The sequence below is a fragment of the Heptranchias perlo genome, unplaced genomic scaffold (genome assembly GCF_035084215.1).
Source record: "Heptranchias perlo isolate sHepPer1 unplaced genomic scaffold, sHepPer1.hap1 HAP1_SCAFFOLD_445, whole genome shotgun sequence".
In the NCBI taxonomy this organism is placed as follows: domain Eukaryota; kingdom Metazoa; phylum Chordata; class Chondrichthyes; order Hexanchiformes; family Hexanchidae; genus Heptranchias; species Heptranchias perlo.
The window spans coordinates 1-15,064 of NW_027139459.1; the positions used below are offsets into that span (position 1 = coordinate 1).

Genomic DNA, 15,064 nt, shown 5'->3' on the forward strand with positions numbered 1-15,064 from the left:
TGGAGACAGGCTGTGAGGGTGGGGGGGACAGGCTGAGGGTGGGGGGGACTCGGTTTGGGGGTGAGGGAAGAGGGGGAGACAGGCTGTGAGGGTTTCAAATCAGTAAAATAGGTCCTTGAAATGTGGCTCATTCCAGCAGACAGGTCTCCTGGTCAAACCAGTCCTGCCCTGGGCTGTCCCTGGATTAACATGAGAACGGACAGGTCCCTGAGGGAGACACATTGAGATTCAGTCTAATATCTCAAAGGCTGAAGCAGGGAGCTCGCCGGGGGGAGGGGATGGCCGTGTGTCTCGTCCCAAACCCTCCCCAGGGGCGGGGACAATCTCTCAGTCTGCCGGGGTCCTCCAGCCTGTCCTGAGTGTATTTCTCTCTCTGTCTCTCTCCCAACTTTTCTCCCTCTTTAGATTCTCTGGTTTGTAACCGGGATTTGTGTCTCAGTGTTGGTGCTGAGGGATTGTCGGTGTAACTGGGAGAGGGAGTGGGAGGGAGGGAGCTCTGGGCTCTTGCTGTGCCTTTTTAATCCCATGCTTTTGTATTTTAATCAATTCCCTCTCTCTCTCTCCTCAGGAAACTTTTCGATGAAATGCTGCAAGGAGATGATCCAGAAAGAGACATTTTGTGAGAAGGAGGAGGAGGAATCCTGGGCCAAGAATCGTTCTCTCCGCTGGGGACTGACTGACTGAGACCGTCACCGCAGCCTGGACCCGATGGGGGCCACGTGAGTAATGTCTGGGTTACTCTGGGGGATCACTGGGACATTCTGGGGACACTGGAGGATCACTGGGACATTGTACAGGAGCTGATACTGAGACACACACTGACCGTCTGACAGTGCAGCGCTCCCTCAGTACCGAGTGTCTGACAGAATATCACCATCTGTTCGATCCCAAATTCCTCCCTTCGTTCATTGCAAGTGCAACTTTTCAGAAATAACACAAAGTGGATCAAACTATTATTCAGAGGCTGACAATGTGACATATCTCGGGTCTTAATTGAAATTAAAAGCACTTTCAGGGAGCGTCCTGCAGCACGCAGAGGGCCCAAATGTGAAAACAGCCTCCAAATGTTTTCTGAGTTTGAAGTTTAATTTTTGAAAAGGTCACTGACAACTCAGAAAGAAATAGTGTTAATTCCGAAGCCATTTTGGGCCCCCATGTGAAATTGTATTGTAATGGAACCACACAGACACATGGGGAAGCTCGGGAGCAAACTGATTGGAATTTGAGATTTTAATCCCATATTCATTTGTGGCACAGCTCAGCTCAATTCAAACCCAATGTCTGGACAAGGGACACGTGTCTCCTGACTGTACAGTCTGTGTGTGTGTGTGTGTGTGTGTGTGTGTGTGTGTGTCTCAGTCTCACTGGTCCCATAACATAACTTGAAAGCAGTAAAATTAACCAGAACCTGCTCCAAAGACAAAACAGATCCAGATCTTGAAGGTGTGATGATTTCCTCCTTCTCTCTGCTCTGTTGGTGGGAGGCTCATTTCCAGTCCCAGGTATTTGTCTATTCCCCATGTCTGATGGGTTGGTTCCTGTGAACAGTTTGTCAGAGAGTGTTTCACTGCCTCAGGGTGTTTACAGAGAGAGAGAAGCAGCTCCCATCCTGGTCTGAAAGACCCAGTCAATGAGAGATTTATAAAACAATCCAGCCCAGTGGAGTTAAACCTAGTCCCCCATTAATCCAAACACACCATATTGTGAGCAAAATTCAACATTTCACAGGGCCAGTGAGTCCCAGACACGGATTACCAGACAGGAGTGAATCGTTCCCTTTTACCCACCGTGTGCTGTACACGTACAGTACAGTTGTGGTGGTGGTTGTTGTGGTGGCCCAAACGCAAAGGCCGCCGCTCTGGCATCGCTCTGGGATCCCCGGCTGCACCCTGGCCTCACTCTGGGCTGACTGGGTGCACTCTGGGACCCCGGCATCACTCTGGGGTCACTGGGACATTCTGGGGTCACTGCGGGATCACTGGCGACACTCTGTCGGCCTCTTGCCGCCATGTGACAAGATGGCGGCGGCGGCCATTTTTTCCAAGATTGTGGCCGCGCTTGCCGCCATTTTGCCCAAGATGGCGGCCGTGCTTGCTGCCATTTTTTCCAAGATGGTGGCCGCGCCTGCCGCCATTTTGTCCAAGACGGACTCTGCGCTTGCCTCCATTTTGTCCAAGCTGGCTTCATTTATTATATAAATAATTGAAAAGTTTAAAATGTAATATAAATAACTCAATAGTTTAATTCATTAAATAAATAATGAATTGCTTATTTTATTATATCAATAATTAAATTGTTTTCAAGTGTTTAATTTATTATATGAATACTTCAAATGTTTCATTTATTATAAAGAGAATTCAATAGTTTAAATTATTTGATTGATTAATTTATTCTGTAAATAACCAAGAGTTTAATTTATTGTATAAAAAATTCAATAGCTAAATTTATTATGTAAATAGTTCAATTGTTTAATATTTTATAAATAATTCAAGTGTTTAATTTTTATGTAAATTATTGAATTGTTTAATTTATTATATGAATAATTAAATTGATATATTTGATAAATAATTCAGTAGTTTAATTATATAATAATTGAAGTGTATAATTTACGAAATAAATAGCTCCGTTGTTTAATTTATTGTATAAATAATTCAATTTGTGAATTTATTATACAAATAAACAAGTGTTTAATTTATTATATGAAGCATTCAAGTGTATAATTTATTACGTAAATACTTCATTTGTTTAATTTACTATTTAAATAATTCAACTGTTTCATTTATTATTTAAATAATTCAACTGTTTCATTTATTATATAAATAATTCAATAGTTTAATTCATTATATAAATAATCAATTGTTTAATTTCTTACATAACTACGTCAGTTGTTAAATTAAACTATTGAATTATTTTCATAATAAATTAAGTATCCAAATAATTCAATAGTTTAATTTATTATATAATAATGCATGTCTAATTTATTATATAAAAAATCAATTGTTTAATTTATTATATAAATAATCCAAGTGTTAAAATTATTATATAAAGAGGTCGTGTTTAAATTATATAATTAATTCACAGGTTTAACTTATCATACAAAGATTCAAGTGTTTATTTAATCATATTAATATTCCATTATTTAATTTATTGAATGAAGAATTTCAAAACGTTATTTATTATATAAATAATCAAGTGTTTCATTTATTATATAAATAATCAAGTGTTTCATTTATTATATAAATAATCAAGTGTTTCATTTATTATATAAATAATCAAGTGTTTCATTTATATCAATAATCAAGTGTTTCATTTATATAAATAATCAAGTGTTTCATTTATATAAATAATCAAGTGTTATTTATTATATAAATAATCAAGTGTTTCATTTATTATATAAATAATCAAGTGTTTCATTTATTATATAAATAATCAAGTGTTTCATTTATTATATAAATAATCAAGTGTTTCATTTATATAAATAATCAAGTGTTTCATTTATATAAATAATCAAGTGTTTCATTTATATAAATAATCAAGTGTTTCATTTATATAAATAATCAAGTGTTTCATTTATATAAATAATCAAGTGTTTCATTTATTATATAAATAATCAAGTGTTTCATTTATTATAAATAATTCATTGAATTATTTCTATGATAAATGAAACACTAATTGTTTATGTAATAAATTAAACAATTGATTATTTAATGAATTGAACTATTCAATTATTTATGAAATGAATTGAACGATTGAATTATTTAGAAAATAAATTAAACACTTAAATTATCTGCTTCCAATGTTTTTGTTTTTCGGCCTGATATTAAGAGCATCAATGGCGGCTGCATCACCCAGCATGCAGCGCGGTTCAGATTGTGCCCTATCTGAATCAATGGAGCCCAGCACGCAGGCGCAGTAGTGACTCAATTCCGGTCAGTGTGTCCTGAGCAGGCGCGGCCAGTCGAGGCTGCGGGAGGAGCGCGTTCGGTGCAGGTCAGAGGATCGGAGCAAGAGGCTCAATAAACCCCGGGGCCCGGGTCCGGGCTCAGGCCCAGGCTCAGGCTTTACAAACCCCGAGTGCGGCCCCAGACCCGAATATAAAACAGTGAACATTATCCCCCCCTCACTACCCGCCGGGAAATGAAGGGGAAATGGGGATCGGTCAGGGAGCGTCTGTAAATGAAGGAGAAATGGTGATCGGTCAGGGAGCGTCTGTAAATGAAGGAGAAATGGGGATCGGTCAGGGAGCGTCTGTAAATGAAGGAGAAATGGGGATCGGTCAGGGAGCGTCTGTAAATGAAGGAGAAATGGGGATCGGTCAGGGAGCGTCTGTAAATGAAGGAGAAATGGTGATCGGTCAGGGAGCGTCTGTAAATGAAGGAGAAATGGGGATCGGTCAGGGAGCGTCTGTAAATGATGGAGAAATGGTGATCGGTCAGGGAGGGTCTGTAAATGAAGGAGAAATGGGGATCGGTCAGGGAGCGTCTGTAAATGAAGGAGAAATTGTGATTGGTCAGGGAGCGTCTGTAAATGAAGGAGAAATTGTAATCGGTCGGGGAGCGTCTGTAAATGAAGGAAAAATGTTGATCGGTCAGGGAGCGTCTGTCAATGAAGGAGAAATGGGGATCGGTCAGGGAGCGTCTGTCAATGAAGGAGAAATGGTGATCTCGATATCTTCAGTCATCCAGGGAGCTCCAGCTTTGGATGCTGTTCCTTTCCTCCTCGTGGAAATCTGTCTACTCTGTACCCAAACCCACTCCTCCTTGAAGGCCTCCCACTGTTCAATTACTGTTCTGCCTGACAATTTTTGATTCCAATCCACCTGGACAAGATCCCTTTTTAACTCACTGGAATTAGCCCTCCTCCAGTTAAGAATTTTCACATTTGACTGTCCCCTGTCCTTTTCCATAACTGTTGTAAACCTAATGAGATTATGATCATTGCTGCCCCACTGAAACATGCTCCACCTGCCCCACTTCATTCTCCACACCGAGCCCACTGCTGCTCTCACTCACTCACTCACTCTCTCACACTCACTCACTCTCTCACACTCACTCACTCTCTCACACTCACTCACTCTCTCACCCTTTCACTCATGGTTTCGGGCCACTGAAAGATGATGCGATGGGTTTGGATTTCAGCACAGGGAGGAGGGAGAGTGTGTGGGACGGGGATTTACAGCTTTGAGGAATGAGAGAGGAAATAATGTTCCATGGAAAGTAGAGCTATCTGATCTGAATTTCTATCCTGTAATTACAGTGATAACTTTTATAAACTCCTTTTACAGGGGAGGATTTGCAGAGGGAAACTCAAACCAAAGATCACGTCAAGATCTGACAGAGTCACTCGATTCATCAGGACCTGAATATCATCGGCCTTTGAATGTTGAAGGAGAAATGTTTGTCTGTTCTATCCGTGGGAGAAGATTTCAAACATCAGTGTGAGTGGAAAAGCACCGAGACACACACACCCGAGTGAGAGTGTTCCAGTGCACTGACTGTGGAAAGAGCTTTAACCAGTTACACAGCCTGAAAAAACATCGCACCGTTCACAGCGGGGAGAAACCGTACACGTGTTCTGTGTGTGGACGAGGTTTCAACTGATCGTCCAACCTGGAGAGACACAAGGACACCCGGACCATGGAGAAACCGTGGAAATGTGGGGACTGTGGGAAGGGATTCAATTACCCTTCAGAGCTGGAAACTCATCGACACAGTCACACCGGGGAGAGGCCGTTCACCTGCTCCGTGTGTGGGAAGGGATTCGCTCAGTCATCCACCCTGCTGACACACCAGCGAGTTCACTCTGATGAGAGACCTTTTAAATGTTCTGACTGTGAGATGAGGTTTAAAAGCAAAATTAATCTGCTGATACACCAACGCACTCACACTGGGGAGAGGCCATTCACCTGCTCCGTGTGTGGGAAGGGATTCACTATTTCATCCAGCCTCCAGACACACCAGCGAGTTCACACTGGGGAGAGGCCTTTTAAATGTTCTGACTGTGAGAAAAGGTTTAAATGCAAAAGGAATCTGCTGACACACCAATGTACCCACACTGGGGAGAGGCCGTTCTCCTGCTCCGTGTGTGGGAAGGGATTCACTCAGTCATCCACCCTGCTGACACACCAGCGAGTTCACACTGGGGAGAGCCCGTTCACCTGCTCCGTGTGTGGGAAGGGATTCACTCAGTCATCCGTCCTCCTGACACACCAGCGAGTTCACACAGGGGAGAGGCCGTTCACCTGCTCCACGTGTGGGAACGGATACACTCGGTCATCCAGCCTCCAGACACACCAGCGAGTTCACTCTGATGAGAGATCTTTTAAATGTTCTGACTGTGAGAAGAGGTTTAAAAGCAAAAGTAATCTGCTGACACACCAACGCACTCACACTGGGGAGAGACTGTTCATCTGCTCTGTGTGTGGGAAGGGATTCACTCAGTCATCTGAGCTTCTGACACACCAGCGAGTTCACACTGGGGAGAGGCCTTTTAAATGTTCTGACTGTGAGAAGAGGTTTAAAAGCAAAAGTAATCTGCTGATGCACCAACGCACTCACACTGGGGAGAGACCGTTCATCTGCTCTGTGTGTGGGAAGGGATTCACTCGGTCATCTCACCTCCTGACACACCAGCCAGTTCACACTAATGAGAGACCTTTTAAATGTTCTGACTGTGAGAAGAGGTTTAAAAGCAAAATTGAACTGCTGAAACACCAACGCACCCACACTGGGGAGAGGCCGTTCATCTGCTCTGTGTGTGGGAAGGGATTCACTCGGTCATCTGAGCTTCTGACACACCAGCGAGTTCACACTGGGGAGAGGCCGTTCATCTGCACCGTGTGTAGGAAGAGATTCACTCAGTCATCCAACCTGCTGACACACCAGCGAGTTCACACTGGGGAGAGGCCGTTCACCTGCTCTGTGTGTGGGAAGAGATTCACTCAGTCATCACACGTGCTGAGACACCAGCGAGTTCACGAAATGAGCAGGTCCAACGAGCCGGTCTGTAACACAGGCCAATGACTCAGTGCAGCTCGTTACCCAGTCACTGGGCTCCGTTATAGCCTCTCCTGTCAGTAACACACAAAGAGAAATTGTAAATCTGAAACAGAAAGAGATAATGTATAACACTTCATATCAACCACCAGTTTTTCCCTCTTTCCGGCTTTTAAAACAATCTCACAGTTTGTCAAACCCGAAACAGCCTCTGGGATTTGCTGATTGAGAATTTCCGAGGAAATTGGGACCGTCACGAAGTATCGGAACAAATGTCCCCGCTGAGGTTTCGGGGTTGTTACTGGTTTATTTATATCAGTGAGTGACCAATTTTAAACTAGGTGAGGGTCTAAACCTAAGGTAAGAGCCTGGGATAGACAAGAGATTCTTCAATGTATCAAGTTAAATTACACTGATTCCACCAACACTGGACATCACATCCCTCAAACATTGTTACCTGTTACTGTATAAAACTGGTGAGGGTGGAAATGGGAAATAACTGCAAAAAACTTCATTGTATCAAAGTTAATTCTGATCATTATTATTATACAAACATTCTACAGCCGGTCCCTTAAAAAGGACCCAATATCAAACCAGTCCCCAGTCCTTGGGCCTGTGCCTATGTTGTGATTTGCACCCGCTTCTGACTGACTTGGTATCAGACGCACTCCCGTCAACAGTAAACGGATGGAGCCGGATCCATAAGAGAAAAATGAGGACCGAGCTCCGCGGTTCTCCCAGAGTGCGGGAGGCGGAGTAACAGCAGCAGACAGAGAGATCTCTCTAAACCAGCCGCTGCCGCCGGAGAGAAGCGAGTCCCGTTCCGAGCCGTGTCTGTCAGGCGCCCGCTGACCCTCTCTTCACTGAAGGGGACCGATTCAGCACCAACTCACACACCCACCATTGGATCATTGAATCACCTTCAACACCTGAATTACATCACCACTTAATCCTCTATACACGAGGAAATACAAACCTTGTCCACGCAACCTGTCCTCATAATGTAACCATTTTAGCCCCGGTATCATTCTGGTCTTTCTGCGCTGCACCTCCTGCAAGGCCAATATATCCTTCCTGAGGTCTGGTGCCCAGGACTGAATGCCGTGCTCTAAATGTGGCCTCAACAGAGTTTATAGAATTGTAACATAAATTCCACCCTTTTGAATTCCAGCTCCCTTGAGATAAAGGCCGACATTCCATTAGCCATTTTAATTATTTTTTGCACCTGTCTGCCAACTCTTCGTGATGTCCCGAAGTATCTCTGCTCACCCACAGTTCCTGGCTTCTCACCATTTTGAAAATACTCTGATTTATCTTGCTTCGGGCCAAAGTGGATGGCCTCACACTTCCCCAGATTGAAACTTTGAACACTCTGGGGCTCTTTTGTATAGAAAAGAGAAGGCTGAGGGTGACCTGATACAGGACTTTAAGATTATGCAAGGGTTTGATCGGTCAGATGTCGATAAGGTGTTTGTACTTTTGGGAGTGGGGACGTCAAAACGTAGGGCCATGAATATAATAGTCATCAATAAATCCAATCTGGCATTCAAGAGAAACATATTTATCCAGAGAGTCGTTAGAATGTGCAGCTCACTCCCACAAGGAGTAGTTAAGGCGAATCGCATGGATGCATTTACGGTGAAGCTGGATAAACACATGGAGGAGAAAGGAATATTCAGGTTTGCTCATCGGGTTAGATGAAGAGGGGTTGGAGGAGGCTCGTCTGCAGTATAGTCTAGTTGGGCCGAATTGCCTGTTTCTGTGATGTACATTCGATGTAATTCTATGTAAGCTCCATCTGACACAGTTTTACCAACTCACTGAATCTATCAATTTCCTTTTATAACTTTATGCTCCCATCCACACTACTCACTGCGCCAAACTTGGTGTCGTCGACAAACCTGGATATACCGCTCTCTGTTCCTTTATCTGCCTCATTTATGCAGATCCCTGGGGGACACCACTAATCAAATCCTGTCAATTTGAGTACATACCTATTAACCATCCTCTCTGTCCCCAACTCCAAATCAACTCCCTCCCCATGTCAATGGGTTGCTTTGAATTCCACATGTTCTCATTTCTGTTAACAGTCTCTGATGTTAAACCTTATCGAATGCCTCTGGAAGTCAATATACACATAACCCCCACAGACACTCCATTATTTACCACATTCGTTACATCTTCAAAAAGGTCAACTAGTTTTGTTAGACTTGACTTACACTTTACAAATCCATGCTGGCTCTCTCTGATCAATTCAGGTTTATCCAAGTGCTCAGTCATTCTTTCCCTAATAACAGATACTGGTAACTTCCCCACAACAGACGTCAGACTAATAGGTCTATAATTTCCTGCTTTATCTCTCCTACCCTTCGTATAAAACGGAATGACATTGGCAATTTTTTCAATCCATGGAACAATTCCTGAATCAAGAGAGTTTTGAACGATCATGACTAAAGCATGTACAATTTCCTCATCTATTCCCCTTCGTCCCCTGGGATGGTAAACATCAGGCCCTGGAGATTTGTCTATCTTAATCTAATTATTTTCTCCAATACCATTATTTTACTTACACTGAATCCCCTTGATTTATTTTCAGTTTTCCTCGTGCCTCTGGTACATTATCCTCATGATTTTCTGTGAGTATTTAGCAAGTCTGCCATTTCTTGAATTTCAATTACAATATCACCCCTATCCATCTTTAAGGGCCCACATTACTCTTCGTCACCCTTCTTTCTCTTAATATACGTGTAAAAACCTTGAAAGTGGTCCTTAATTTCACTCACAAGTTTTTCTCGTTTTCCCTCTTTGCACCTTTTACAATTTTTTTTTCGTTTCAGCACCACAATAAACAACTCTTCACTGTGAAATTTGCTCAATTAGTTCTTCAGTGTCAGAGCGAGAATTGTCCATCCCTAATTTATTTAAAGTAACAAACACAAGCACAAATATTCATTCGTGTATCAAAGCACTGATGGACACAGAAAGATAAACACAGCTTGAAACGCAGTCAGTATCGGGATTCACAGGGAAACTGGCAAGTGAAACAGACAAAGATCAAACAGTCTGAGCCCACAACAGAATGTGACGTGTAGCTGATAGATATTAATGAGAGGAGGTGGGAAATGATCCCATGACTTGGCTCTGTGGCTCAGTTGGTTAAAGGTCCTGGGTTCAAACTCCCAGCGGTGCCTTTGTTTAATTCATGGTGTTCAGTGAATTTTGGAAGGAAAAACGCACAGTATGGTGTTTGTGTTTTGTTCAGGAGCCAACACGGAACTGATCAGGAAGTCTCTTCAAAAATGCCTTTTCATTATACAGACAGCCCTCTCATAGAATGTGTCCGTAACACGTTCTTGTTTCTGGGCTCGTTGAGTTCGGGGTATAATTCTCGATTCGAGGTTCATACCCTGGAGAATCCCTAATTTAACCCTAGACTTTTGATCTTGACGTGCGGTTCAAACTTTGCAAAGAGAAAAATAAATCCCCAAATCACTCCACCTGAATCTCAAGCACTTTCGGAAGAAGTTCAGTTCAAAGAATCAGGAATTTAAAGGCACCTCAATGACCTGCACTTTCATTGCATTCGACCTTGAAACCGCTCTGGGCTTTCATCTCACTGAAGCAGAGTGTGGCCGCTCTGTATCTGTGAGCATGTCGGTGACGAGGTTAGCTCTGATATTGGTCGCTTTCAATTTTTAAGATCTCGCCAAGCTCAGGGAAAAGAAACCGAGAATCGAATTGTCCCTGTAAGTGATGAATTGAAGGGATTGGTGCTCCAAGCAGATCTGGAAAATTCACAGTGCGGTCGCTCAGGAATTCCAAATCCACCCTCTGGCCACTCGGCGATCATATTAACTGAACTTTACTCTGGCCCAGTGTCACCGCGCTGAAATCGAGTATTTCTCCGGCACGTTTCTCTTAACTTCACAGTTGCTGCTTTAAGAGTGAAGACCGGCTTGTTGGATTTTCACTCCTGCAAGCTCCAACTCTTGATTTTGTAAAAGTAAACTGACAGTAGACAGCTGTTATATTGGTCACTGCAGCCTCAAGGTTTAGCTCAGTGAATTACTGATTGAGCGGATGATTTTTCCACCTGACTCGGTGGCGCAATCGGTTGGCGCAAAAGTTTGATGATTCGAGTCCTTATTTTATTTTTCCTCAGGATTCATCGTATCAAAATTCCAGGGTTTCAATGTGTGTTTTGTCTGCAAGAAAATGTACCGTGATCATTGCCGGCTGAGCAGGGCTGATATTCCACCATTTACCCTGCGGTCGGAAATCAGGCACATGAATCATATAAAGGAATGGAACATTGGCTTCACGGAAATCACAATTCATCTTGAGACAAGCCCCCGAAAGGCCCGAAGGGAGGTCACACTCGCAGTAGGAGAGCTGGTTCACTGTGACAGAGAGATTACTGTAGTGAGTGAGACCAGACTGTTTCTATTTTCAGAGAATAAATGTCACACCCTTTATTTTGGAAAAGCAAAACGGTGGGGATTTTTGTCATAGCCCGATGCCTTTCGTGTCGTATCAGATGTTCCTCGTTGCGTTACTTTCATCTTCATCGGAGAACCGGTTCGGGCGTTCCTGTGATAAACGGCGACAATTGCCTGTTAATGTTAAATTTAACAACGGCTGCACTGAGCTTTTAATCGCACTCTTAAGATCCAGTCTGTAAAATGATGAAATTTCATCACATGCAAAGCACAAAAATCTTATTAAAGTTTTGTCTGTCTGTCTCTCGGTAACCATGTCGGCATCTCCTTCAGTCTGAAACAGAACGTTATTGGTTGATTAATGGTGATCAAAACAGTCATTCAACTACGAACAGGGTTTAATTAGCTTCATGTAATTATTTATTAAGTTCATAACTCTTGTTAAAGTTAATTCTCTGACTGGGAATGGAACCACGCGGTGATGGGAGCACTGAATTTTAACCAGCAGTCCATCGGGGAGCTCCTAGGATTGAGCACGAGATAAAGTGGAACTGATAACATTTATTTTTCTTTCACTCTTCCGTGATTCATTCAGCTCTGTGTTTATTCTCAGGCCTCTTATCTCTCCCTTCTTTTCAGCTTCTGACTGCGGATATTCCTCTGGTCAAATATGAATAATATAGAATATCTCACAGCCCTGGTATATTTGCTCTTTCTCTGTACAGTTTTGTACAAAATCAAACTGTACGCAGATACCGACAGTGTCTCTCCCTCACTCCCCACAGGAGCAGCAGGAGATGACACTTTAAACTGCCAGTTGCTTCAAACGATGCCCGATAGACCTGCGTTGCATTGGAGTTTTCCCAGCAGCTGCATTGATTCGATGCGTGAATTTTGGAAATGGAAACATGTCCATCAGCAGCTTGTGGGAGTATTTTACCTCACTTTCCATTCCATGTCCATGCCGACTTGCACTTGGTGCTGTCATTGCCTGAACATCACCTTCTGTCTCGATAGTAGTTCGAACAGAAAATGCCATTTTGTGCGAGCAGCTTGTCTGACACGAAAATGACCTGAATTACAAAGGGGCGAGTGGGAAAGGCCGCGTTGGTCTGCTTGTTCACAGCAAAGAATTTTCAGCGTTACCTTGTGGTTCAGTGTTTAGGATTCGGAGCTTTCATCACCACGGCAACGGTTCGATTGGTGTCTGTCTCAACATCCACATATTATCCACTCTACCATAAGTGGACTGGACTCAAATTGCTGATGTTTCACTGTGAGGGTGAAGAGACATAAATGTGTGGACATTAGCTACGAATTCATCAGCTGGGTTGCACCTTTGCTTCTCCCCCCGTCTCAGTCTTTCCATCTTTACCCTTCACTGCCGGTGTTCCAGGTTCGATCATCCGTGGCCGTTCAACGAAGCCTGAGAAGTCCATGAGGGAAAAACACAGAGAGTCAGAGACAGAGACAAGGTGGGATCAAAGTACAGGAAGAAATAGTATCAATGTCAAGTTCTGCGAACGGGCAGAATTTAAGATGGAGCTTGGGAGAGATTCCTTCACGTGTCTTGCAATTTTGCAAGAGACCATTGGGCTCCGAATTAAAAGCATGAGCCGCGCTGGAGAGTCTCTGAGAGAGGGAATGCGGTTCGTCAACTCCAGTTCATCGTTATTTGAGCAGTAAACATAACTTTAAGAAGTCGCGCTGCGAGGAGGATTCGAACGTACGCAGGAAATCCCCAGGGGATTTCGAGTCCAACGCCTTAACCACTCGGCCATCGCAGCTACAAACATCTGTTATGCACGGCTGTAAATCAGAATGTGTCGGTTTATCACAAGCGATCTGTGATACAATGTTCTCTCCGACAGGTGAAAGGCCCTGATCCCTGGTCTGTGCTGACTCTCTGATAGTTTACTGGGTAAAGGCCCTGATCCCTGGTCTGTGCTGATTCTCTGATAGTTTACTGGGTAAAGGCCCTGATCCCTGGTCTGTGCTGATTCCCTGATAGTTTACTGGGTAAAGGCCCTGATCCCTGGTCTGTGCTGATTCTCTGATAGTTTACTGGGTAAAGGCCCTGATCGCTGGTCTGTGCTGACTCTCTGATAGTTTACTGGGTAAAGGCCCTGATCCCTGGTCTGTGCTGATTCCCTGATAGTTTACTGGGTAAAGGCCCTGATCCCTGGTCTGTGCTGATTCTCTGATAGTTTACTGGGTAAAGGCCCTGATCCCTGGTCTGTGCTGACTCTCTGATAGTTTACTGGGTAAAGGCCCTGATCCCTGGTCTGTGCTGACTCTCTGATAGTTTACTGGGTAAAGTCCCTGATCCCTGGTCTGTGCTGATTCTCTGATAGTTTACTGGGTAAAGGCCCTGATCCCTGGTCTGTGCTGATTCTCTGATAGTTTACTGGGTAAAGGCCCTGATCCCTGGTCTGTGCTGACTGATAGTTTACTGGGTAAAGGCCCTGATCCCTGGTCTGTGCTGACTCTCTGATAGTTTACTGGGTAAAGGCCCTGATCCCCGGTCTGCGCTTATTCCCTGATAGTTTACTGGGTAAAGGCCCTGATCCCTGGTCTGTGCTGATTCCCTGATAGTTTAGTGGGTAAAGGCCCTGATCCCTGGTCTGTGCTGATTCCCTGATAGTTTACTGGGTAAAGGCCCTGATCCCTGGTCTGTGCTGATTCTCTGATAGTTTACTGGGTAAAGGCCCTGATCCCTGGTCTGTGCTGACTCTCTGATAGTTTACTGGGTAAAGGCCCTGATCCCTGGTCTGTGCTGATTCCCTGATAGTTTACTGGGTAAAGGCCCTGATCCCTGGTCTGTGCTGATTCCCTGATAGTTTACTGGGTAAAGGCCCTGATCCCTGGTCTGTGCTGATTCTCTGATAGTTTACTGGGTAAAGGCCCTGATCCCTGGTCTGTGCTGACTCTCTGATAGTTTACTGGGTAAAGTCCCTGATCCCTGGTCTGTGCTGATTCTCTGATAGTTTACTGGGTAAAGGCCCTGATCCCTGGTCTGTGCTGATTCTCTGATAGTTTACTGGGTAAAGGCCCTGATCCCTGGTCTGTGCTGACTGATAGTTTACTGGGTAAAGGCCCTGATCCCTGGTCTGTGCTGACTCTCTGATAGTTTACTGGGTAAAGGCCCTGATCCCCGGTCTGCGCTTATTCCCTGATAGTTTACTGGGTAAAGGCCCTGATCCCTGGTCTGTGCTGATTCCCTGATAGTTTAGTGGGATTCATTCTGTATCTCTCAGTCTCTGGTACTGTGTGTGAGTTTGGGATTCATTCTCTGTCTTGTCAGCAGTGTGTGTGAGAGTTTGTGATTCATTCTTTATAGGCAGTCTCTCATACTGTGTGTTAGTGTGGGATTCTTTCGGTATCTGTCAGTCTCCGGTACTCCATGTGAGTGTGGGACTCATTCTGTATATACAGTCCCCAATACTGTATGTGGGAGTTGAATTCATCCTAAATATGCAGTTACTCATACTGCATGTTAGTGTGGGATTCATACTGTACCTATCATTCCCTGGTACTTGATGAGAGTGTGGGATTAACTCTATGTCTGTCAGTCTCTAGTACTGTATGTGAGTTTGGGATTCCTTCTGTATCTGTGAGTGTTGGATTCAT

The 15,064-nt window shown here is 43.8% G+C and overlaps 1 protein-coding gene and 1 non-coding gene across 2 annotated transcripts; one reads left to right on the forward strand and one right to left on the reverse strand.

The window, feature by feature from the left end:
- The first annotated feature begins 264 nt into the window (after window positions 1–264).
- On the forward strand, window positions 265–11,746 carry LOC137313244 (zinc finger protein 84-like). Its single transcript, XM_067979379.1, has 2 exons — window positions 265–719; window positions 5,285–11,746. Exon 2 carries the CDS (start codon window positions 5,637–5,639, stop codon window positions 7,020–7,022), a length of 1,386 nt encoding a protein of 461 aa, XP_067835480.1. The 5' UTR covers window positions 265–719; window positions 5,285–5,636; the 3' UTR covers window positions 7,023–11,746.
- Window positions 11,747–13,139: 1,393 nt separating this feature from the next.
- On the reverse strand, window positions 13,140–13,221 carry trnas-cga (transfer RNA serine (anticodon CGA)). The gene has a single exon. It is a non-coding gene; the product is annotated as a tRNA-Ser (tRNA).
- Between the last annotated feature and the right edge of the window lie 1,843 nt (window positions 13,222–15,064).

Coding starts and splice junctions, on each gene's coding strand:
- LOC137313244 (XM_067979379.1), top strand. CDS start 5,637: ATGGAGAAACCGTGGAAATGTGGGGACTGTGGGAAGGGATTCAATTAC.